Here is a 26,390-nt window from a genome sequence, read left to right on the forward strand (position 1 = left end):
AGTTAAATCCGGATACAAAGTGGAGTGTGCTGTACTTTGAAACTGTGGCTGCGGGGATTTCGACTGGCAGTTTCCGAATTGAATCCCTTGCATTTTGCAGCGGCGTGCAGAGACTGGGATATTATTATGGTCTACTGAAGTATTTTCGCTAAAGAATATGTGAAAAGAAGGTTGCATGAGCCGCTTTAGATTATTTTCTGATATTTTAAAAATTGCAATAATTTACATTTTTTTAAAAGAGGGGGAGAAATATCTATTACTTGTGTGAAGGGGAGAGGGAAAGTGTTTACCATCATTGTTGTCGGCTTCAAGATGCACACTGTGGAAAAGTGTGCGCCGAGCCGGAGAAGCTTTGCTCAGCACCGTCTCAGATATTTTCATACGGAAAAAGAGTGAAGGGTTATCTTTAAAGTTTAGCTCTTTACATATAGATTTATCATGACTTAGTAGCTACCCAGTATCACCGGAAACTTGAACATCGACACTTCGAGCCTGTCCTCACAAGAGAAAGGCGAGTACCACAGCCGGATCAATTGAAACCATCAGCAAATGTGCAAGGGTGGAATACTGCATTTCTTTGCTTGGAACATTATTTTGTTGATTTTATGTGGTAAAATAATCTCTTTAAAAACACAGCTTTGCGAAAATGTGCTACTAGCATCAGACTACTGTATGTATCATTTCTGTTTGATTCGGAAGATCCACTGTTCCGCCAGAAAGCTCCGGTAATTGGCGAATTCGCCAAGTCTGCTGTGCCGAATCATTTGAACGACGAAATACAGCGGAATTGACAGGTAAGATCTGTGAGGAATTCATATTTTGTGTTTTTTTTTCTAAAGGAAATGAAGCAATATTTCGGTGCTTGAAATACAGATGTGCTGGCTACACTGGCTTGATTTGCGGTATCAAATCTGTGCGCTACACTTGTAAAAATAATCCTTTTTTTCTCGTCTCCCAGTTACATTCTACAGCTGCGGGTATTATAAACCTAAATTCGTAGCTAGTCGAACCTTACCGTGATCATCTTGTTCTAGAATAATGATTGCGTTAGTTTTAAAGGGCTGTAAAACGCCTTTTGGAAAATCATCATTTGCGACTCAACAGCATCCTGCTTGCACAGGTAGCGAGAACATTTCGTTTCTTGTTTGTTGAACTGTTTGTAATCCCGTATTTAAACGGAATGGAAGACCGGTTTTATTTTATTTTTTTCAAATAAGTGAAAACCATTTTTATCACATAAAAAAGAAAATGAATCTCTACGTGAACAGTTTTTAAAAAGTGTCATTCGACAGGACCACCCATTCTCTTGGATGATCACTGACTGCATCGCACACCAATAAACCCGCAGTGGTACAGTAGCACCGAGCAATCCTTCACTTCAAAGACTAGTAAACAGTGGGGTTTTCGGTTTGTTTTCATGCGGAACAGATACATGTTAGTGTAGGGAAGGCAAAAATTTATTCTGACCACCCTGTTGAAACAGATTCCAGTTTTTACGATAGCTACTGTATCAATGCGTGCAGTTTACGACAGAAACAGAGAAAGTTTTAATTCCCTTCTCGCTATACAGTTAGCGTGCAGATGTTGCATATTGTAATTACAGTATTAATATTAGTATTGTCGGTTTCTGAAGTACATTGTTTCGTGTAATCGATTGTTTACTGAAATTAATTTTCTAATCAAATGTCTAAACCGTTTATATATATATACAGACAAATATATCTAGACGAATAAGAAATCCACTTGAAAGAATTGTGTATGTGATATTTTTCGTTCAAGGTCTCGCTTGAAAACTTAGAAGCATACAACCTTGAAATGATACAAAACAAATTTCCCCTAGGGGACAATAAAGCTTGAATTGAATTGAATACGTATCATACCGGCCCATAAGTAGTCTACTGTGCCTCAGAATGAAGAGAAGACCGGTTTTGGCCTATACATTAATTTTCTTCCATGCGCGATTGAGTATATTTACACATTTAGTCTTCATCGTGTTATGTAACATGGCCAGCTATTGTCTTGTGCGTTTTCATCATCAAGATATTTGGGTGTGGCAGTGAAAATTGCTGGCAAAGAACTGTCAGTTGTTAATATTTGTATTTTGTATTATGCTTGCCATCGCCAAGCAACAGAGGAAAGATTCCAGGTGCAAACCCAGCTCAACAGATGGTTGGTGAAAAGGTGGGCACTGCAATGGACAGTTTGTAGATAACCAGAGCAAACTGGTCCACGTTGATGTGATATGAATACTCTGTTCAAGACTAAAAAGATTCAGTTCTTTCAGCCCGTCAGTGCAGCATGTACCTTTAAGCCTGGTATAGTGGTTAGTGGCCTGCTGCTCTTCTCTAGACTTATTACAATATTTGTTTGTAAAATAACAACCCTAACTTTGCACTTTTATTCTTAAACAACGTTTTACTAATGCACAGCTTTAACATAAAATTACTCGGTTCTGTCGTTTGCACACATAGGGAATTTTAGAAGCATATACTGTAACATACCTGCAGATTTCAGCCAAAGGTTAAAGATGTATTTGAAGAGCTTTTTAGATTTATGGGCAAAATATAAAGCAGACATTTTATAAGACTTGTATCTATAAAATAAGTCACTATTATTTTGAAATGTATTTTTTCACTTTTGGAAAGTCTTAGTAACTAAATGAATACCTTGTTGTAGTAAGATATTACAGCTGAGCATCAGACTGTAAAATTAAAATTGGAGGTGCTTAGTTACTTGTTCATATTTGCCTCATGAGCTTGTTCTGCTTATTGCTGTTCAGTTTAGAATCACATACTGTCGTTCAGCTTAGTTCATCAGGAAAATAGAACCTCACAGATAAAAATAAATCTTAAGGATAATGATATTGTTGATAAATGACCCCCTTTTCTATTGTTTTAGGTAACAATTGTGTCAGCTTGTGCAAAGTATATGCAACAAATAATCTAGACTATCTTTAACATTGTTTCTTATTAACAAAATGTGGTATAATCACAAAAAGTATTTTTTAAATGACAGCTGTTGGTTGATTTCAGTCAAATCTTTTGTGCATGTGGTTAACAACTTGTCTAGGACAACAAAAGCCTTTAATGAGGTGCAGTGTTCAGTTTTCACAGTATGCATGAAAACACATGAAGTAATGGCAAGGTGGTATGTTACTATTTATAAATCAAAATAGAATAACATTCATTAAATGTCTAATTTAAGAACATACTGTACCTTATTTCAAACCAAATGATTTTGTCAATAAGCTTTGCAAATCCGTGTTTCATTTTTGGGTTAATTGATGACATCTCCTGCCTAATGCTTGTTTTTGACAGGTTTTCCTTTTTTTTAACTGTTTGCATAGCTTTCCAAGTTTCTTTTTATTTTCCTATGTCTTTTCATAGATTTTATACATGTACAGTAATTGCAAGTACTCTTTGGAAATGAAATGCATAATGACATAACGTTTGCATTGCTACCATGGTGGCGCAGAGGTTGGCATTGTGTCCTGGTGGTGCTGGAGCCCTGGGTTCGATTACTGTCTGTCTGGAGTTTGTTCTGCAACCCTGTGTTCACGTGGCTTTCCTCCCACGGTCCAAAAACATACTGGCAGGTCACTGGCTATTGACTGGTGTCTGGTTTAACAACATAGCTTATTCCAGACTCGCACAACACTTTGTTTCTACCTTTTCTCTTTTTTAAATGCACTTCCCCTTAGTTCTCATTTCTATCCTTTGATTTGTGTTTTTCTGTTAATTACGTCCGTTAGGTTGGCTTTGCCTTTGAGGCTTATGAATGCTTAAATCAGGTCTCTTTATAGTCTTTTCTTTTTTTATAACTACAAAGGTCAAGTTTTTTTCTCTCTGTCTAAGGCATTCCTGGCCATGCATTTAGTCACTCTGAGTTTTAGGACAAGCAGTGGTTCGCATACTGACCCATGTTGTACACCACTAACTATCTCACCCTAATTGGAGCACTCACCCCTTGTCCATTCTGTTTTTGATCCATTAACATTATCTCAATCCGAATACGTGCATGTGATGCTTGCAATTTCAGATTTAATCCTTTGTGAACTTTCTGAAGCCTTCTGAAGGTGCGTTTAGACAGTCATACGCTCCGTTTCTGTCCATTAACATGTCAATTAAGCAAGACCTTCTTGTTTATTTACAAACTTACTTCAAACCCTATTGACACGCAGTTGATCCTCTAGTACTAATTATATTTTCTATACCATTCAGAAGTTCAAATTCTCATTCAGAGAGGGCGAGGTCAAATTTGGGCATGCTCTGTTTTCGTGGAACACTGATGGTGAATGAAATAGATGGGAAGCAGAGATGATGTGGGTGATGGAATGCAAATAAGCAAACAGGTGGCAGTACAAACAGCTAATCAGCAGAGGCTAGTTTGAGACTGGAACTCTGTGGTAGACAGCGGAAAACACTGCAGCGACCCAGGAGAGTAATCCGATTCTGAAGTAGGAAGACTGCTGCCACCTGTTGAAATTTTCAGGATGGAATGGAGAGGATGTATTCTAATTAGAAGTCCTAAAAGGACAAGAGGTATCACCTGCATTTGCAGATGGAAGCTTTGAGAGGCAGAGTCCAAAGCTGACACCGCACCAGTTGGACACCAACTGAGGGAGGGGGATAAAGGGCTGGATGGATAACTCATCTCCGTCGCAGCTCAGGGTGCAACTGGGGTTGGGCTCTAGGAATGGTGAGGGCTGTGAAGGAGGAGGACCTCAGTGTAGACCGACACTGTGCACTTGCACTCATGGAGCAGAGTGGGTATAAATGATCAGGGGAGGTCCTGTGGGGACAGCAAAGAGAAGAACTGGAGAAACAGATGTAACAGAAACAATCTGGGCTATCTGCATGGTGCTCCCAATGCTCGACCAGAAAGTGGGAGAAAAAGGTGAAGCAAGATGAAGCATCATGAGCAAGATTGGGGAACATAGAGGATGAAGTGGTTGCAGTTGTTTGGACTTCCATGTAGGGTTGATGATATCAGGGGAAGTGAAAGAAAGTGAAAAGGAGCATTATGCTTCACATGCACTATTCATCTGCTTAACAAACTTTACACACTTCATGGTCTACACACATGTAACTTAAACTATCCTGTGCAACTCTACTGTGAAAATGTTATTGCGGGACCCACGGGAGGTTATGTAAAGTTGAAAATGTGTGTAAGTCGAGTCTTGTGTAACCTGGGGAGCAGGTGTATGCAGTTTAAATGACAATCCAGTGTGGCATCATGGTAGCACCAAGGTTTCTATGTTCAGTTACAGCTGAGCTGAATGTCAAGTCAATCACCTGCATGCAGGTTGAGCGCTGTGATGTCCTCTTTGACCAGGATTAGCTGAATACTGCCGCACGTAGGGTGGAATTAGTGGGATTCAGATTGTTTTGGCTCTCAGTGGCACAGAGACCCCCGCAGCTTGCTGAGTGCTGTGGATGAGGGATTCTCCCCTCCTCCAGCTGGTACTGAACCTCCTGTAGAGGGCTGTGCTGCCTGGGATATGTTAAAAGACGAGTGGCACTGGCTTGAAGGAGGCTGGGTCAGAGGGGTCAGTCTGCTCATCCTCATTCTCCCCTGGATGAGGTCACGAGCTTCGTACCTTTCAGTCCAGAAGTTAAAAATGCAATAGCTGCACCTCCATCCAGTGGAACAAGAATATTAAGACGCACAGAGTCTAGCATCATCAACAAAACATTAATTACCTTAGCAAGGACTGTTTCAGGTCTGCGCCTGTCTTAATGCTGACTGAAAAGGTTTGAAAAGCTGATTTAGATGCAAGGTAAGATTGTAATTGAGCTGCCACTACGTGTTCCAGGATTTCCGTGAGAAGATGCAGATTGGAAATAGGATAGCAGGCCTATTTGTTGAGTATATTGGGTTCCTATCGCTTGTTTTTAACAGCAGTAAAAGGAGAGAAACCTGTGAAAGTAGGAAAGGTTATAGTTGGCATGTCTGCAGGAGGTAAAGTTGGTTATTATTGCTATGCATTTAGATGTGAAAGAATTGCACGAATGTGTCGGATGGTTCAGCAGACGCAGAGAAAGTAGATTTATTAGGTGATTCAAGTGTTTTACTGACAATAGAGGATTACTGTGACCCCTTTCAGTAAGACTGGAATAGAATAAGATTTTGGTCACCTTAAGTGTATCTCTATAGGGCTGCTGATGATGTTCAGAAGAATGTACTTCAAAGCATTCCATATTATGATCTCTGGAGAACTATGTTTGTCTCACCTCTAATATCCTTACCTAGCAATCGTTTGAAAAGACTAGGTTAAAACAGGCTATCTCTCAAGTAAGTGCCTTGACAAACTGAGTAAGTAGTCATTAGCCAGGTCTGCTATTTTATTTTTAGATGCTGAGGTCTTTCGTGTTTCTATTCTGTATGAGAAAAAAATATTCGCCCGTGATAACCACTTCTTCACCACTTTGTTTTTTACAAGCCTAGGCCATGTACTTTTTGAGATTCTTGGTGCATCTCAGTTAAGTTCCTGTTCCTAATTGCTCCTTCTCATGTAAATTGCTACAGCCAGCCATTAAGATTGTATTCTTTATTCTTCATATCATTGTATGCCATTTTTCGGTGATTCCTTGTAGATCATAACAGCATGCTACAGTAATTCTATAGCATCTGTCCTTTGTTCTTGTACTCATGAAATTTAGGTGTAAGTACTTAATTCCCAACCAGTTTATTACTGGTATTACGTCAGAGTTGCAACGCCAATTTCAAGATAAACATGGGAGCATTGCGAGTTGGGTTGGGACCAACTTGCATCCTGCTGTTGCCAGGGGCAAGCCAAACATTTGCACAAGTTCTCAGCCTTCCTCCTCCAAGCTGGTGCAGACAAGGTCAGGACGCCCTTCAATTAGACCTGATCTCTTACAATCTGGCAGTCAGTCAAGGTCCAAACCTGCCTGTTTAAAGCACCTCACTCCACTGCACCACCGCTCTGACAATGAGCTACGAGCCATCCATGCAAGCGTACGCTTCACTCTCCGCTCTCCGTTTTTCTGACGGACTCTCCTGCGAATTCTTCAGGAGCATTGACCCAGCTGAGTTTTATTTTTGTTCCCGGTCTCCGTCAGCCTCATCTCGTATTCCTCTGCGGGGCTAGTTTGTTTTTGCAGAGGCTGTCTTCTCCGAGGCTTCGCCTCGTCAGCTTCACTCTGTTTTTTTTCCTCTGGGGGCCTCGCCTCACTCTGACAGTACTCTCCTGCTTTCCCTGCTCAGCTGTTTTTCGCTCCTGCGCTCTTGCTGTAGTATTCAGACAGCCTTTCTCCTGCCGGGGTATTCCCTATCCGTCTGCCTTCATCCTTCTCCCTCCGTTGACTCTGTCACAGCCACCCTCTGCCTCTCCGGAAAGCCCGAAGGAGCGCCCCGAGACCTGCGCTTGGGCTGCACAGTCATCACTTTACGTATGGTATAAAATGAGTCACAAAATGGTACAAATGAAATTCAATCATTTCTAAACGGGGAAAATATGCACATTCCTGCAGAAATCATGGCCGCTCACAGGGAACTCTGGCTTCGGAGAGGCACAGTGGCACACTGCCAACAGGTAGGAACTATGCTGCACGGCTGATTTTCACTCCAATCCTGGAGGATCTCTGTGCCTTCTTGTGTTGATTCTGTCCTGAACTCCTCATGGCAGTTTGAATCAGTATTATACAAGTATTCACTTAGTCTGTATTGGCACCGTTTCCAGGTCTTCACTCATTGAGGACTGGTAATTGAATAAACAACAACATAAAGACATGATTCAAATGAGAGGTCGTGCATGAAACACCCAACCAGAAGACCATCATGTCTGCTGATTTGAGGCCAAACCCAGTTGTGATGAATGGGCATTCAGGAAGGGCAGGAAGATCCAGATTGAACAGAAACACCATGTTTCCAGATGCTCATTACAGCATGCCCGCAAACTATAAGCTTGGGTTCAGACTGATCTATAAAATGTCTTGAAAAAAGATGGGCACCATCATTTTTTCATTCCCTGGGGCAGGGATCTACTGAGAAATTCAAAACCATTCAAGCTTGAAAGGAAGGGAGTCCAAGCAAAACTCCAAAGGATATACATAAGGAGTGGAGTTAGAAAGATAACTCGAGGGAAAAGCTAAACATCAAAGGAGAGTATTACTGTATTAATAGTTTGTTCCTAATGTGAAACTATAGAAATCAAAGCACAGAATGGGAGCAGTATTTTCAGTCTAATAATATATTAACCTGAAAAACTTCCATCCATTTTCAAACGTCTTCGTCCAATTCAGTGTCAAGGGGGAGCTGGGGCCTTTTATGGCAAGCAGCAGGTGCAGTTCTCCCTGGAATGGATGCCAGTCAGTTGTAGGGCAGCAGGATGACTCAAACAGACACACACTCACACCAGGGCCGACTGTCCGAGAAGCCGATTAACCTGCCAGTGTGTGTTTGGACTTTGGGGGGAAACCAAAGCACCCAGAGGAAACCCATGCAAACATGGGGAGAGCATATACTGTAAACTCCACACAGATGGCACCCCAGGTCCTAAATTGAACCCAGTCACTGTACTAAGGCGCTGGCATTAATAACATTTTAATATTTTGTTTTGCTCTATTACTATAGGGGTACATTTTAGATGTATAGGACCCAGAACAAAAGATGTCATCTGAACACACATAGTGGCTTGATAGGTTTTTTATACATAGCATAGTTAATGCTGACAGTTACTTTTTTAGGTAAAATGCCAGTTACTAGTTCAACCTTATGTGCAGTAGTGTAAGCCATGCAGTGGGACTTAAACTATCTTGGTTGTGGAAAGATGCAAGAAAGTAAATTACAAAGGATCTTTGAGACCTTTTAAAACGTTGACATATTGTTGATAGAGCATTTCACACATTTCAGATTTTTACTCTCTGCAGTGCGTTCATGATTTAGTGTTATACGTGTTTTTACAACTGTTCAAACTGAAAAGCATTTTTATCTGGATGTCAGAATTTGTATCACTTGTTGGGAGGAATGGGTAAAAATGAAATAGGAACAAGTAAAGGCTTATTCCATGCTTACTCCTGGTGACACCTGAAGAAGGCTCCACAACTGAAACGCTGTTTCTTTTCTTCTCTTTTCAGCGTGGAATAAACCTTTACTTGTTCCTTTGCATCCTACGCATGCTGACTCAGCTACCTACCGTACTTGAACTAAAAGAGAAATATTTAAAAATATCAATGTTCTTTTAATATGCTTGATGGATTTAAATATGGTATATATAGGCATTAAAACATAAAAACATTGCCAAGCATCGAATAAAATGCTTCTTCCTAACCTTCATTATTTCTGTTGTTGCTACCTATAGGTATATATTAACACAGATTCTTTCCAAATTCAGTTGATAAACTGATATTCAGCCTTAGCACCTGAAATGCTTGGAGTGGATGTATTTCTACAGGCTGCATCTTAAGAAGAAGCATCTCATTTCCAAGTACTTCCTGTCTTGTTTCCATGGAGACCAAGAGGCTCAAAGCACATAAATTAGTAGTTAACTCTCTGAAGACCACAAATGGAAAAAAAAACTTGAAAATGTCATAAAAGCAATATATTTGGTACTGAGAATTTTGAAATATCTACCAGCGATATTCAAATATAAATAATGGGAGAAATTTCTGCTGAAATATATAATTGTAGTCCACATGATGCATTTTTGTCATTTCTGAGAATGGTGGGTGAAAATATTCCTTGGATCTGTGATTTTAACATCACTTCTGTGCGTTGAAGCTTTCTTTTTAAGTGCCAGATTTATAATTATCCCCCTTTTTTAAATGAAGAACAAAATCAAAGTTTAAAATAAGAATATTTTGTGACTGCTTTTTAAAAGAGCAAATGTATGAAGACCGTGGCCTTGTAAGTACCTACACATTTCTATTCAGTACTTCACTTTTTGCATTAAAAGTAACAATTTATACATAACTATTGAAAACTTTGTAACAGATTCCAAGGATGGTTAGCCTAATCATTTATTGTATGAAATGTCATCCGGGGATTTTTAACTGTAGCCTCCATGTCTTTATTTATCGTTTACTGCAGGTCTTGAAGAAATACAGCCTGGTTACCTCCATAGAATACACTTATAATTTGTTATACGGGGTTCTGACCATATACTCCTCCCCCATCAGCATGCCTTTTTAATTTTCTAATTCCTCCTAGTTAACCCCTTCCTTTTTGCTGCTGTACTGTTTAAAGAATTAAATCAGTCAACTGGGGCCAATTAAAGGACAATTCTAGTGCTGCTATTAGATACCACTCAGCCTTTTCCGTGCTGCATTAAGGGAAATATGAGAAGGCTCATAGCCCCAAATGCTTATCTTTTCAACTGCATTGAAAAAGAAGCTTAAATGTATAATTTTCAAATATGTATAGTATAACAATATTTCATCTACATGACCTTTTCATTGTTATGATTCAATGTGAAGGATTCATATCCATTGGTGTCAATCCATGGGCATAATATCCATTACTGTCAAGCCACGCACTGAAAACACTGGTTCTGGCCATATCTTTTTGTGAAACAGTATATAGAGCGCTGGTTTGTGTCATAACTCTATCACTTTACGGTTGATGTGACTTAATGATTATGATCTGCCATTTCCATTGTTGTATGTTGCTGTTTCACTGTGCTCAAGGACACATCTTATGTTAACTCGGATTGTGATTGGTGTCATAAACTCCTTTTAATGACATCCATATGAAAATGGTGTTTTTACAGGATAGTTTCAGAATGAGAACATCAGAATAATACTTATTTGAACTGAATAGCTGTTAATATTAAGTTGAAGCTTTTTAAAGCATTTCTGAGCTACATTGCATTGAGATATGTACTGAAAAGTCATTATTTTGTGGTAGTGGCTACCACAGTGGAAGTTTAAATCCTAGTGTGCCAATACCTAATCCCATGCTAAAAAGGAAAAATAAATAAACAATGAGCCTTTTCCGAGTGTATAAAAAGTAGAACATGCAAGGAGAGCAGAAATACAGTGCCCTCCAGACTAATTAATACCCCTGATGAGATTGGAACAAAAATATCATATTATTTACAGATTGGGTAATACCTTGCATTTAAATGTGAAAAAGTTAGACTGTAACCGTAATAGCACTGCATAGAGGAAAGGTTATGTGTCCTAATTTAATTGGAAGTCCAGAAAACGCAAGAAAGCGTTGCATGCATTTACATCCCATTAGTGAGTATTTGTAAATCTTCCTCTGGCATGGAAGCCCATAGTGTTGACAGTCCTGTGGTGTGCTGTGAGCTCCTGGCACCTCTGAAGGGGGAATTTTGGCAGATGTGTTGCAGCTCCTTCTGACCCTTTGGTTTACATTGGTGAACAGAACTTCTTGAGTGGACACTGCAGTTGTTCAAATGGATTGAGGACTGGAGACTGTGAGGACCATTCCAATTTTGTGTGCAATTAACCACTGCTTCGTACACTTTGGATGTATGCTTTGGATCTTGCAGGAATGTCATTTTTGAGCCTCTTGGAAGAGGGAACCGGGTTTTTGACCTGAAACTTTCAAAGATTTTCCTTTTCTTGACAAGGACGCCAGGAGCCATAAATGCCCCATTACACAACACCCCCTCTACCACGTTTGGCAGTCAGCAGGAATGTTTTCTCAACATGAACATTTTAATGCCAACCACAATGCCGATGAGCATGTCTGAAAAGCTCAATTTTCATTTTGTCTGACTGTTTGACATGCTTCCAGAAGTTATTTAGATGTCATCTTACCCATCTCTTTTGGTAGTTGAACCTCAACAGAGTCTTCTTCCTCTCAGCCCTGCCATGTGTGCCGCAAACTAGAGTTTTGGACACTTTGAATCCTGAAGTTGCCAAACCTGTTGAAGAGCTACAGCTGTTGCCTTTGGATTTACCGTTTCCCCTCAAACCATTTGCTTCGCAATCTGTGCTGGCAAAATACACTTGTGGCCCCTTCCTTTGACTGGTAGCCTCTAAATCAGTAGCCTTAAATGTCTTAATGGACAGGACAGTACAAAGTTATGGATTGTTATGAACCCATCCCCCCAAATATTGGAGGTCAATGACTATTGGCCAGCAGTTTACAGAGAACTCTCTGATCTTAATCATGACAATACAGTACATGACACTGCTGTATGTCCTCAATGTGTTTTCCCTGTTGTATTTCAGGAAGGAATATTGTATATAAGTTACCAGAGGCTTCGATTGCACTTCAAATACCAGAATGTTGAATTCTATTTAAAGGAATATTTAGGTCTGAATAAATTTCCTGAATTCAGTTAATTGACAAACATGAATTTACGACTAGAGTGTATCATCCTTTTTAAGCAAGATCTAATGCAGATAATTGCGTTTCATTTTTCGGCTCATGTCATAAATCTCGACCAACCAGCGTAGGGTTACGTGATATAAACACAAAGATAAGTTTTTGTGATTAAAATCCATATTCAAGGTCATGTTGATCAATTGCAGTTGTGCTGCTATAAAATATAAACTAAACCTGCAGAATCTGCAAAGGAATATCTGCATAAATATTCTTTGTAATAGAAGTATTACAGAAGCTTCTGAAGTATAGAAGTGAGAATTTACTCTTCTGTTTCTGTTGTTGATTGTTTTTGCTTTTCTTCTGCAGTTGTTTGACATTGTTTAAACTGGATCTGTTATTAAGCAACATAAATCTTCCATTGTCAATTTAAAGCCCCTGAAAACTAAAGTACTGTATATAAAATGAAGGATCAAGGACCACTAATACAATGCCCCTGTTTGTTGTTATTGGTAATAATGTATGGAGCAAAGTAGCATAGAAAGATATTTGTATCTGCTTTTGTTGTGCTGCGGGTAGTAAGTATTCATGAAATAGTTTGAGAAAATCTTTATAAGTTTACTGAAGTTTAGCGTAGAGTAAATTCAGTGTCCGTGAGCAGGTTCAGTTCCTGTTCAGCCTTCCACTGTTTCTTTATGAAGTGTATACCTAATTAAAGGCAACAAGCAGTAAATTGGCTAGGAGTGAGTCATTCTTAGAACTGCAGTATCGTGGGGAAAAAACGACATAGAACCATGTCTCAAGCATGTCCCCATCTCAGCCCCTGCATGGGAATTGCTTTGTCCATAAAAATAGTTTTCTTTCTTCTGAAGTGTGACGAATGTATAGTACAGAATTTAATGGAGGCCAAGGTGACAACAGTATTCATACTTGTGGCAGAAGATAAGAAGGGCAGTGCCATTTTAAAAGGGACTAAATAGCAGAAACCCACTGCCTGGCTGGACCTTGTTGCTAGGTGCCAAACCTACTCTGCATGCAGCGTTATCGCTGAGGAGCAAGGTACTAAGCAGATGTCTTTTTCTGGTTACTATGGTTTCTATAGATATTTTTCCCTTGGGAGAGAAACAATTGTCCTTAATTTCTAAGCGGCATTTAAATCAATTGGAATAGTTCTGCTGTCTGCATTCCTGTTGAGATTTGTGATAGGCAGAGCTGTAAAAGTCGATAATTGAGTACGATTCTAAAATGTCTTGATTCCTACTCTGAAGCTATTCTTCCAGACTGAAACCGTAAGTTAAATGTGAATTGCCAACAAATATCTAAAAAATTCTGCTGTCTTGTTTGTGATAGTCTGACATATGAATTAATAAAAACTTGTGATTTGTTGAAGGTACAGTATGTAGCACATTGTATGTGTTTTCCTGACAAGTGTTCCTTCTTGGTATTAGTTACTTTCTAATATGTAAAATTTCAATTAAGACTATTTAATACAGAAATAAGGCACCACTGGGGAAAAAATAATTTAATTGTAAAACATTATCTCTAGAAGGTACTTCAAAGTAAATTGGACATTCATATCATAGTTTTGTTGACCTATAGCCCAAATGGCAGTTTAGCTCTATGCTCAGTGGTTTCAATTACGTTCTCAATAACTTTTGGATGTAAGTGGATAAGTGGATTTATGACTGTTTCGGAAATAAGTTTGTTCTTGAAAGTTTGAAGTGGTTTAGCTAAATTATAAGTGGGTGGACAAATTTATAAGGAATGTTGGTGGAAAAATGTTTTAATGCTTTACCAAATGTTTTGTATGATTGTAGTAATCTCCATACGGTATTGGAAGTTTCATGACATTTGTAATCCGTTTTCTTGATTATATTTTGTTTTTATGTAACTGCCTTGATATTTGGATTATTTTCTTATCTATATATGTTTTGTTAAAAAGCACAAATCATTAGAAAAAGGTCTTTTTTGTCTGATATAAAATATTTACAGTTACTTTATAAGACACTAATTTAAAATTGTGCATTTTGCCATGAACAATATAAACTCCCATGGTAAAAAAAATATTAAAGTAGTATTTAACCCTTTCTGCCCTGACTTGAAAGTCCAGAGTAAAATTACTCTGAATCTGGACTTTTTAGAGGAGAAAGGGACCATTTTCAGTAAGCAGCCACATTAGACTGCTATGTCAAGGTGCGCACTGACGACTGAGTTTATCTCCCAAAGAACCAGACATGAATAATGAGAATCGCTCAAGGTGTGAGTGTCGTACTTGATCTCTGCAACATCCAGATAGTGACCAGCGTGGGCTTGGGAAGAGCCACTGTGCCAGTGGAGTCACTGGGGAGCCCCCAGTTAATGTTAAACTTCTTTTAAACTGCGTTTTTGTTTCTGACGGTAACATCTGAGGTTCTAAAGAATTGCAGTTTTGGTATGCATTATTATAAAAGAAGAATTGAATGGGGAAAGACATAAAAAATAAAAAAACAGATGTGATTTATTCATTTGAGAATTTTGTCATGGAAATGTGGTAATAATGACCCCCGAGAACTGATTATTTTGTTGCATGATTTATCTGCGGCGTTAAGTCATTTGATTTGGTTGATAGCGCCTTCAGCTACAATTTTAGATTAGGTTTTACCTTACCATCTGTTGGTATGGACACACTTGACTTAGATTTAATTAAAATGCTTTCTGAACCATTGTGTGTGATGGCTTTAACAGCAAATATTTGTTTTCTGTAAGAAATCTGTTTAATTTTTGCATCGTTTGGCTTGTAGTAACTGAACAGGCAAGATGGATGCAGTGTAGAGTTGCAGTTAGAGTACTGTGCTCATAATAGGAATTTTGTTTGTTCCAGTCCTAGGAGTGGACATGTTAAAATATGCTTAAGCAAGGTGCTTTAGTTTAAAAAATATCATAAGTGGCTTAAAAAATATGTAAGTTGTTTTGGATAAAAAAATCAGACAAATAAAGACAGTTGGACCAAATGGCCTACTTAAGCCGGCGTCAAACTACATGACTCGACACGACTTCTACTCCGAGAGCATGTCAAATTTAACGACTGTAGTTGCTGAATCTCGCTGCCTTTTCTGTCCCAGGGGGGGTAAAATTGACTAGGAATCGCATGGGGTGACTAATAACACGATTTCCTCACGACTTTTCAACACGGTTCCAAATCTCGTATTGCGCCGCGAAAGTCCCGCGAGGTCGCCTCATTCTGACAGCCAGTCAACGCGGAGCACAAGAGGAGCATCGCACGAAAGGTTTCCTCCAATAAACATCTTCAGAAATATAATTCTTCTTTATAAGTATATAACAAATTTACAAAAATAAAACACAGTTAAAAATATAAAACACCTTTTAAACAGATATTGTAAACAAATTAGTATTGCACTAAAACGTGTAATATAATTGGCATATTAACTCACAGGTACACATCTGGCTCACTGCCCATCCCTACAACTTGCTATAGGGGGCAGAGCAGTGGCTGGTTCAAATCCCACAGCCAGCAGAGGAATCCTACTCCGTTGGGCCCCTGAGCAAGGCCCTTAACCCCAACTGCTCCAGGGGTGCTGTACAATGGCTGACCCTGCGCTCTGACCCCAAGCCTCTCTCCCTGTCTGTGTGTCTCATGGAGAGCAAGCTGGGGTATGCAAAAAAAAGACGAATTCCTAATGCAAGAAATTGTATGGGGCTAATAAAGTGATGTTATGTTATGAGAAGATCGAATCAGTGTGATTTTGTCATGGCGCATTGCAGAGAGTCGTAGGGGTTATTAAGAGCAGTATGACTGAGTCTCTGGGGGTGTCACACTACACAACTGGCGGTAACGGGCGCGCGCTGCGACTCTCTACAACTCGCTGTGATTTTCTTACGATTATGTAAATGAAGGCTACGAATGAAAAGCCTAGGAAAAGTCGTTAAGTGTGACGCCTGCATCAGTTGAATGTCTTTAAATACTGAGTGTTGAAATATTTTCAGGGTGTTACATTGTATTAAAATGTGGACTTAACTGAAAAAATGTTGCTTGCCTCATGTGTTTAAAAAGTAAAAACCTCAGGCTAGAGTACTAAACATGATCTTTTTCTGTCAAATTGCATAAAAAGGAGCTCCTAATTTTCTAAACAAGCAAAGGTGTTCTTTTAAAGAGCAGTCCTATAATTCCGACATCTTTGATTCCAGTCAAAACCTTGTCACTAGCTGACTGTGACTGGGATTTCCCCAGTACACAACTGGTGATTAGTTGTCAGTCAGAGATGCTTCACTCCTTAAACTGATGCTAATTCTTCTAAAGAACATACATACACCTTCAGAACCATTTCAGATGAAAGGGTCCGGGGTATTCATTCCTTCCACACCATTACGTGGGTATAGCATTTAGCCACGTTCATTCACACTTGGTAGTTCCGAATCACAGAGTCGAGGCAAGTGGTGAGAAATGATTGAGAAATCAAAGTTTTATAGATAACTGTTATAGATAACTAAATTGTTATATTTTCCCAAACATCATCTGTTTTTCTTCAGATGTCTGGAGCTGAGGCTTTTTACTTTTTGTGTTGTGATAGACAAATTCTTTCCTCCAGGCTCTTGATACATTGCTTAAAAATGGAACTCATGTGAGAGAGTGGGAAGGTGTGAATGGAAATTGTGATCTCCAAATTTAGGTTCAACACCAGCTGCCTCAACTGGTTTTTACTTCATGATGAGAATATGAGAATATGAGCTGTCACATTCTGTGGTGCCAAAGTAGAGGTGCTGCTCTAGTATTAGCAAAATATGCTTGACATGAAAAAGAGACTTAATATGACTCATTAATAATTCAGAAGCTTTCATTTCCAAAAGTGCAGTTTGTTTTGTGCTGCAGTATGATTTGGTTATAGAATTCCATTTAAAAATATACAAAAATACATGTAATAGAAATCTAAATATTTTAAATTTTAAAAAAAAATGTCAAAGGTGTTTGTATACTAGTACTTGAGCTGAGGATCTTTTCCAGCCATTTCTTGAAAGAAGCCAAGACATCAGCTTCAACACCATGGCTGGCTAGCTTGTTGTACACCCCCACAGCCCTAATTAAAAAAAACTCTGGACAAGATACAGGATATAAGGATTGATATTTGATTTTTATTTGTGACATTGTCTTTTGTCAAAGAGGATGAGAAGTATTTAATTATCTTCCTATAAAAAGGTTACTCATAAATGTTGGCACTAGGATTTACTTAGTGATTCCAAATGGTTTCATAGCTGTTAAATCAAATATGTAATATAATACTAACAGATAATTTCTGTAGTTATTCCTTTTGGAGCTGATTTCTTCTATACCGGAAAACGTTTTACTGTTGTCTGTTCTTAATGTGCTGGGCTCTGTGTTTTTATAAAGAAGATTTCTGCTTTGATGTGTATTTAAGTATGTGTAACAATCGTGTTTTGTTGACTGGTTTGTTCGTAAATGAATGTGAATGTTGCAGTTGTAGCTGATGGCATAACTGAATCTGTGGCAGTGTTGTAAATAATAAACGTGCCAGTGCTGAATCCTGAAGAACACTAGGAGAACCCTGGACAGCAACAACCACAAGAACACTTTTTTAGTGTAGGCAAAGAACTTTCTGTAGTGGACAGGCATCCCATAACAGCAGAGTAACATCCAGTATTAACACTGAAATGATGAATGCTAATAAATTACTTCCTTAAAGTAACAGAGTTTACAGTTTTTCTCATATACCCACTGTAAAATCCAGGAGAGGTTTAATATTGGATTAAACTGAAGCCCTTTGATGGCAACTTTTGTTTGCCACAGTTGTTGTCCCTGAATTGTCAAGTCAGAATGGAACTTCCAAATAAATAGTCTACAGTTTAAACAGTTTTAGTGGTCTGCACTTGCACAGCTGCTGTGTAGACTGATTTATATCTTAACTAGTTAAATTATACTTTGAAGAGAATGTTGAATTTGACGCTCACCCCCATTACAGTAATATGGCTGTTAGCAAAATATACTAGCAAGTATAAGGATGGTTGGTATCAATCCATTATTGATTTTAAACTTTTGCATACTGTAAATATTCCTAAATGAGCCATAATATGTAATCAAAGTAGTTAATTAAAAGTGGGCCTCATCATTACATTTCTTTTATGTTATAGACTTTCCTATTTATGCTGTTTTTCCAGCAGTGATATAATATTACATAGCCCAATTTTTTTACAGCTGTCACTAAGCAGTTAAACCATATTCATTTGACTTATGCAGCTGTCCTCATAACTGAAATTGGACCTTAAAATAACAGCATCGAATGTTTACATTGCAGATAAGCTTTTTATTGCAGCATGGAGTTTCATGAAGAATATTTGCATTTTGTTTTGATTGGTGATAAAAACATCAAAAATCAGTTTCTGTAGAAACTGCGTATGATGTATAATATTAAGGATGTAAGAAGTGCGTCTGATCATGACCACAGAATGTGCCCATTAATGTGCCAACAAATCTTAGCAAACATCATATGCTTAGGTGTTTGTTTACCTACTCTGAAAGCGACATGTTTAAAGATGCATTTAATCCCCTCTTCCTCCTCTATGAATAACCTGTAATTACAGTATCTTTTTATGGACTCTTTACTGTATCTTTATCTGGAGCAACTCAGAGTTGACAAAAATTAAAGTTGCCGGATAGATTGAGTCGAATTATATGTTCTGTTCGTGTATTACTTTAAAGCAAGCATTATGCACATTTTGTCTGTACATAACTCATGAACAAGACTGTTTAATGCGGTTGAACCTGTATTTAATTCCAAGGTGTACTGCAAGTGAATGCAATAAAAAAAAACATTCATCTATCTACTATAGCACAGATACTTGGAAAACATCAGGCAGATGACATGCAGGAGGCAAAAGCATACACTATAATTAGTTTAGATAAGAAAACATCACTTTGAGGAATCAACCTATGAAAAACACTTACTATAAGTGTGTGTGCTGATACATTTGTTCATCATCTAGACAGATAATCCAGTAGTGGAACAGTAGCCACAGATTTTATGCACTTGGATTGAAAAGTGATTCACAACCAGGAAACGGTGCATCATCTTTATGGGCACATGACAGGCCTCAACCTAAAGTGGCTCGTGAGGTCTGTGCACATTAAAGCCATTTTGTTAAAAAAATCCCTCTCTAGAAACACACGTTCTTCAGAAACTCAGCACCAGCGACCACATTGAAGCCTCTTTCTATACCAAACCAACTTAACCCCAAGTGTGAGAATGGGCAATCTCTACCCTTAACCAATTATTAGATAAGATCACTTTACTGGCCATAAACAATTTATTGTATGAGGAATTTGTCTTTCCGCAGACCCCAACGTGCTATCCATGAGACACACAGACAGGGAGAGAAGCTTGGGCTATAAGCTATTAGCTAATCCACCTCTAGTGTGTCATAAGAGGCCTAATGACCTCTAGTAGCAGATTGGCTGAAATTGGTCTATCGCTAGCCTACCAAAAGGCACAATTTCTAACTTGTCAGATGTAAGCCGTGGTGTAGTTAATTATGTAAGTAGGTGAGATTGTGATATAATGAATATCCTGCTTAAATTTGCAGGTGAAGCAGAAATTGGGGGAGTGGCAGTCAGAAACCGTGGCAAGAGGAATTCCAAAAACACTTTGGATTGGACAGACACTTGGCAAATGAAATTAAGATGAACAAATTCAAAGCGATCCCCAGTAGTAGAAGGACCATACACCGCCTATGCATATACTGGACATATTTCATAGGTGGTTTGGAGCTGCAGGAATTTACACAAAATAATTCTGTGTTTATATAGGTTGTTTTATTTTATCATCAAGACGTAGTAGGGAGATGTAACACAATCCGAGTGCTGGGCTATGTAGAGACTAAAGAAATCTGTTAGCAACATTCAGGTTCCTATGAAAATACAAGGGGCACCTACCTTTGATTGGTAGTCTTTTGTTTGATCAATAGTGAGGTTTCTCCCAGTGAAGGCTATAATTACATATGTATCAGGAAATCCTTGTTATGTTTTTTTTTTTAATTTTTAATACTTTTGCATGACTTTGAAATCTAGATATGTCTATTTAGTGATTTAAAGTATTTATGGTACAAAGTATCATATTGTATTTAATAGATTTATACTTAAAATTTTAACCAAAAAATGAAAAGACTAGAATTAGAGTAGGTTTCCATGTGTAGAATTGATGCATAAAAATTCCAGATTTTTTTTTCTCATTTTTAAATGGAATTCATTGATTACTGAAATCCATATACTGCAGAAAGTATTTTACTAGCTAGAATGAGACATGTCATAAGCCCAGTTTTATTAACATTATGATATTATTCAGATTCCACTAATGGGTTCCAAGTATACATGGATAAAAATAAATATTTGCATTTATCCATAATCATTGCATCAGTAGTAATTCATATTCAGAAAAATTCAGACCTCAGTAAGACCTACATTTTGTCAGTTACTGAAACACTTAATCTGATGGTGAGGACTATGTCTTTTTTTCTTCTTCTCTTCTTTCGAGGGCCTATCTATCTGTAAGCGAGAAGTAGAGATGGCAGTCTCACAGGGAAATGCCAAGCCTGTCTGCTTTGCAGAAACCCAGTCTCTCCTTAAGCACTACAGGGAATATCACGGTTTGGATTAACAGCTTACACGACTGATCCCATTAAACAATGATGGGATTTAGTTGGAAAATGATCTTATCAGATCTTGTCTTGTTTTCAGACCGCTAATCGCTGTGATTGTGAAAATAGACAGGGGTGAACAAAATAATGAGATCAACAAGCAATATATACAGTACATTTTTATTACCTTATAAGGAGATGGGCCACTCCCTGTCTTCAGAACAGCTTCATTTCTTCTTCCTTCTTCAAGTTCTGAACAGTTTCTAGTGAGGTATTGGACCATTCTTCAAGAAGGCCTCCAGTTCTTTGAGAGAAGAAGGAGGTAGAAATCTACTCCACACGCTATGTTTATCCAATAACAGTTCACTGATGTTTAGATCTGGTGACTGGGGAGGCCGTGGAACAGATTTGACTTTATCCTGATGTTCATGAAACTCTTGTATCCATTGAGCAGTGTATCTTGTGGGTAGCAGTGTGGAGGAGCAATCGTTTCCTCAAGACGAATATGGGAATATCTTGAGGAAACAATGTCTGCACTATAGGGTGCACCTGGTCACCTGAAATGGCTTTGTATTCCTTGGCAGTAGTTCTATCATACGGAGTAATAAATGGACCCAGTGACTCCCAAGAGATGGCTTCCCATTACCATAACAGATCCATCACCATGTTTAACAGTTGGGAACAGGTAGTCAAGTTGAAGGCTTCCTTGAGCTTTCTCCCAACATTAACCCTTCCAGATTAAGGTAAAAGGAGTAAAAGATGACTCATGAGACCATATAACTTTCTTCAGGAGCTGCTGTGAATTAGCCTAGGTTGCAAGTGGTTTCCGAATGACAGCCCTACTGTAATTATCAGCTTTGTACAGTTTTTGCCGAGACTGATTCACAGATGTGTAGATTCAATTCTGTGGTAATTTTTTGGCTATTGCTTAGTGGTTTGTAGCATCTATCCTGTTAAGTGTTCACCCATGTCCCTGTAAGTGAACTTTGATTTGTGACCTCTTTTTTCTTTCCTTTTGCTGTGTACCCTTCTTTAGCATACAGTATATCATCATGGTGTTCAGCACTGTTCCCCTCGACACATTCAATAATTTGGTCGATTCTTTGAATGACACGCCTGCATTTTGGGCACCAACAATTTGACCAGTTGGATCTGTTGGATCTCTCGTGTTGCTTACATGATTTATAGTGGAAACTTACTGGTAATTGCTATCGAAAATAATATGAAACGCATGTAGAATTCTTTTAAATTGTGATTTTTGTTAGGTGTTTCATTACTTTGTCCACCGCTTTCCCGAGTCAAATTAATTGAACAAGTGGTGCTTTATTGTACAATCATATTCCTTTGTTTTCACTTTGAAGTGAAGCAAAAACTGAATTTTAAACTATTCAAAACCTACTGTAGCATAATTTTTCTGCTTAAGTTTGGAAGTGATGCAATTTAAGGGAATGAATTTAAACTTAATTTATTATACACTTTATTGTGACTGAAATTTAATGACCATTTCACATCATATTTCACATTTCATATTTTTAATGCTGATTATCTTTCTGAGATAAATGAACTGCCACATACACATTAATGGAACAAGCCACCTGAAGAAGGCTTCACAGCCGAAACGTTGTGTTTTCTCTCTTCTCTTTTCAGCATGGAATAAACCTATTACTTGTTCCTTTGCAGCCTACGAATGCTGACGCAGCTCCCCACCTGAACATACACGTTAATGTCTGTTATAGAAAGTCTCAGCAAAGGCTATATTTCATTCTTAAGTTAAAATTATTCAATGTTGACACTATCATTGTTTTTTTTATCCAAATTAATTTAAACATTTACTCTTCACTGCTAGTACAAAGCCGAAATTGTCAAAATTATAGCTTTACAATGATTCTAAACTAGTAATTAGAAATATAGCAAATTTTTTGCATTTAATTTTCTTTATGATATACAAATCCTATATATAGCATTCTGGCTATATTTAACTACACTAATGCTGACTCATGAACACTTTATTAGAATGTGTGCTCTAGGAAGATGTGAGCTTTACTAGTCCAATTAGCTAACTACTTTTCCCAGTCTGATAATGTAATAATATCTTAAATGTATTGTGGCTGAAATAAAATTGCTATACAGTATCCTCTAGATTTATTCATAACCCCAGTGAACTGTACTTAAAAGTTGTTTTTTGTGCAAAAAGTGCAGGTTTATATTCTGGTGAAAGAAAATTCCCTTGATAGAAACAAATCAAAAAACATTTTGTGACTCAAAAATCCAGTTAAACTTTGTAGTGACAGAATCCGTTCATGAAAACGGTGAAGCTGCACTCTGAGGGAGTGCGGTTGTGATGTCTCTCTGTGACGACTCTGTTTCTTTCTTTCAGGATGTGACGCAGACCTTCTGAGATGTTGGAACCTCCAGTGAAACACAGAGACTCCCGATGGATGGGGTTATACCACGTCAGAGAACTGAAGTGACCATTATGCCAGGCGATGGCATCTTTGCAAGTCTGCTTGTATACCCCTGGGAAGAATGGTTTGCACAGATAATGTATTCCCATTTGAAGCGAGAAAAAACAGCGGAACCTTAATTGCCAGAGATGAGGGTTTTTTAAATGTTACAGCACTGCATCCCAGGGTGTGAATTGCCATGGCTGAGGGTTCATCTGACAACAGTTCACATGTTTTGGGTGTTTCCACAGAGAGAGGAACTGTCACCCCTACCATACAGGAGAACTTTGAGGGTCTCAGCCTACCCCTCCGAGTATTCCTATTGATCATCATTATTTCTATCCTGCTTGTCTCCTTCCTAGGGAATGTGGTCGTCTGTTTGATGGTCTACCAGCGTTCAGCTATGCGGTCAGCCATTAACATTCTCCTTGCTAGCCTGGCTTTTGCAGACATGATGCTGGCCATCTTAAACATGCCCTTCGCCCTGGTCACTGTGGTCACCACCCAGTGGATCTTTGGAGAGGTGTTTTGCAGAGTATCAGCTATGTTCTTTTGGCTGTTTGTCATGGAAGGAGTGGCCATCTTACTTATCATTAGCATTGATCGGTTTCTCATAATCGTTCAGAAACAGGACAAGTTAAGCCCCTACAGGGCTAAAGTGCTAATTGGTGTCTCCTGGGGTATTTCATTCTGTTTCTCCTTTCCTTTGGCCATTGGCAAGCCCAACTTGCAGGTCCCTTCCAGGGCTCCGCAATGTGTGTTTGGCTACACGACAGAGCCAGGCTACCACACCTATGTCGTGCTCATCATGTTAGTCTTTTTTTTCATTCCGTTCATGGTCATGTTGTACACCTTCATGGGCATCCTGAACACTGTACGCCACAATGCCATCAGAATCCATAGCCACACTGACAGCATCTGCCTCAGCCAGGCAAGCAAGCTGGGTCTCATGAGCCTACAGAAGCCTTTCCAGATGAACATAGACATGAGTTTCAAGACGCGTGCCTTTACAACTATCCTGATTTTGTTTGCGGTTTTCACAGTGTGCTGGGCTCCCTTCACGACTTACAGCCTGGTTTCAACCTTCAACAGTGGATTCTATTACAAGTCTGACTTCTTTGAAATTAGTACCTGGCTTCTGTGGCTATGCTACCTCAAGTCTGCACTCAACCCTCTGATTTACTACTGGAGGATAAAGAAGTTTCGAGATGCCTGTTTAGATTTAATGCCCAAGTACTTCAAGTTCCTTCCTCAGCTGCCTGGCCACACAAGGAGACGAATTCGGCCAAGCGCCATCTATGTCTGTGGAGAGCACCGGTCTGTTGTATAACGCACAACTGTAAAAGATTTGAAAACTGCCATTACATGCCATTCTCATGTTTGTTTGCAATGTGAACTATATCAAAACACTATATTTTCTAAACATGACATGTTGTGAGTTATAAACGAGTGGTTTACATGATGTAATATCTTATTTCTAGGAAGATAAAATGTGACAAAAAACAAAGTAAAAAATTTTTTATTTAGGCCATTTATTTGTGCCTATGAGTTCATGACAGTCTGAATGCTGCTATATTTTGTGAAAATGTGCAATTTAAGTGTACTGTACTTTTTTCCTGAATATAATAAAATGTAGACGTTTGTTACATTGTTATTATGTCTTATTGTGCTTCATTTCAGGCCATTAGCTGGATGATTATAGAAATATATCCCTTAATTTATACATTTTGCATCATTGGGGAATGTATTTTTTAACGGTTTTCTTCATTAATTCGGTAACTGAATAAATCAGAATATTAAGTATGTACAGTAGATAGCTCTGTCACTGGTCAGAATGAGAAGTAAGATAAGCAAAAATAGTATGCTAAAAACGTGATGAAGTAAATGTTGTAAATTTAAAATGTCATTTTTTACAGATCATTAGCAGCTTGACATTTTTGTTTTGTCCTGGAAGAATCTTAAGCAGTGACAACACTGCTTAGAGTGGAAGAGAAGAATCAAACAACAGAACAAACAGTCTCCAGGTCAGAGATATTGGACAGCTGCTTTCCCTTAAGCAGGACATATTCTGAAAGAAAATGGCCACACAGAGCAAATACATTTCTGATACACAAGTATGTGTGAAGAGAAAAACATTTGCTTCAGGGATTTGGGATGGAATATATTTTTAGATCAATCGACTCTTGTTCACTTTCTCTCAGATGAAGGCTTTTTTGGTGGTAGTGCTTAGAAGAAAACTGCACGTGCTTGTTACCAACAAGATGTTTTATTAAAAGAATGGTGATGAACAATGAATGAGATCACTAGAGTCAGTGTGTATAAAAATTTCAGCTTTTTAGGTTAAATGAGTAGCTTATCTTGGCCTTACTTAGTGATTTCAAAAACGTTTATTTTTACTTTTTATTGTATGTGGCATTGATTTATTTTTCTTTCCACGTATTGCACCAAAAATGGCTTTCACAGACTGTATTCACTACTGCCGGCACATACTGTATAGTAGTTGATTGTTATGCGCAGCAGGAGTGAACTCTCAGTGGAACTCAGACAGTCAGGATTTACAGCTTGTGACTCCTTGGTGCAGTCAATGAGTGTCACAACCTTCATGTCATCCTCCTATTTCCAGGCTGTAGGACTGATCCTGTTATCCAAGACATTAGTGTATCTCATCCCTGTCAGAGAAGCATATTGACTCTTTTTAGTTTCAGACTTTTGCTGCATAATGATGCGCTTATTTCACCTCTTCTATAAATATATTTTTCCTACCATGCAAGCTCGGTTTCTATAAAGAGCTGTTAGGAACAAACTGTACAGAAGCTGTTTATCAGAAAAAAAAGTTTTTTTTTTATCAAGCCCTGTAGGTTTTGACATAATGCAGGGGCTTCTTATACCAAAGTCTGGAGATCGCTAGCAGGGTTCACAGATACAATGTGCTGCTTGCATTTTTGACCAGATGCAATTTTGAGTTGCTTTGGATAAAAGTTTCTGCCCAATACATGTAAATGTTAAGAAAAACACCAAGATCAGGGTGTACTTTTGTAACGCTAT

General features: G+C 38.4%; 1 protein-coding gene across 2 annotated transcripts; it reads left to right on the forward strand.

Moving 5' to 3' along the window:
- Positions 1-24: 24 nt before the first annotated feature.
- Positions 25-24,993, forward strand: gpr63 (G protein-coupled receptor 63). 2 transcript variants are annotated; one of them, XM_006626229.3, is made up of 2 exons: positions 25-794; positions 23,279-24,993. In XM_006626229.3, exon 2 carries the CDS (start codon positions 23,545-23,547, stop codon positions 24,673-24,675), a length of 1,131 nt encoding a protein of 376 aa, XP_006626292.1. In that variant the 5' UTR covers positions 25-794; positions 23,279-23,544; the 3' UTR covers positions 24,676-24,993. The 2 variants fall into 2 exon arrangements, with proteins under 2 accessions (XP_006626292.1, XP_015208858.1); XM_015353372.2 differs by lacking the exon at positions 25-794 and adding an exon at positions 13,449-13,550.
- The last annotated feature ends 1,397 nt before the right edge of the window (positions 24,994-26,390 follow it).

Source organism: Lepisosteus oculatus, chromosome 2 (genome assembly GCF_040954835.1).
Source record: "Lepisosteus oculatus isolate fLepOcu1 chromosome 2, fLepOcu1.hap2, whole genome shotgun sequence".
NCBI classification, from domain to species: domain Eukaryota; kingdom Metazoa; phylum Chordata; class Actinopteri; order Semionotiformes; family Lepisosteidae; genus Lepisosteus; species Lepisosteus oculatus.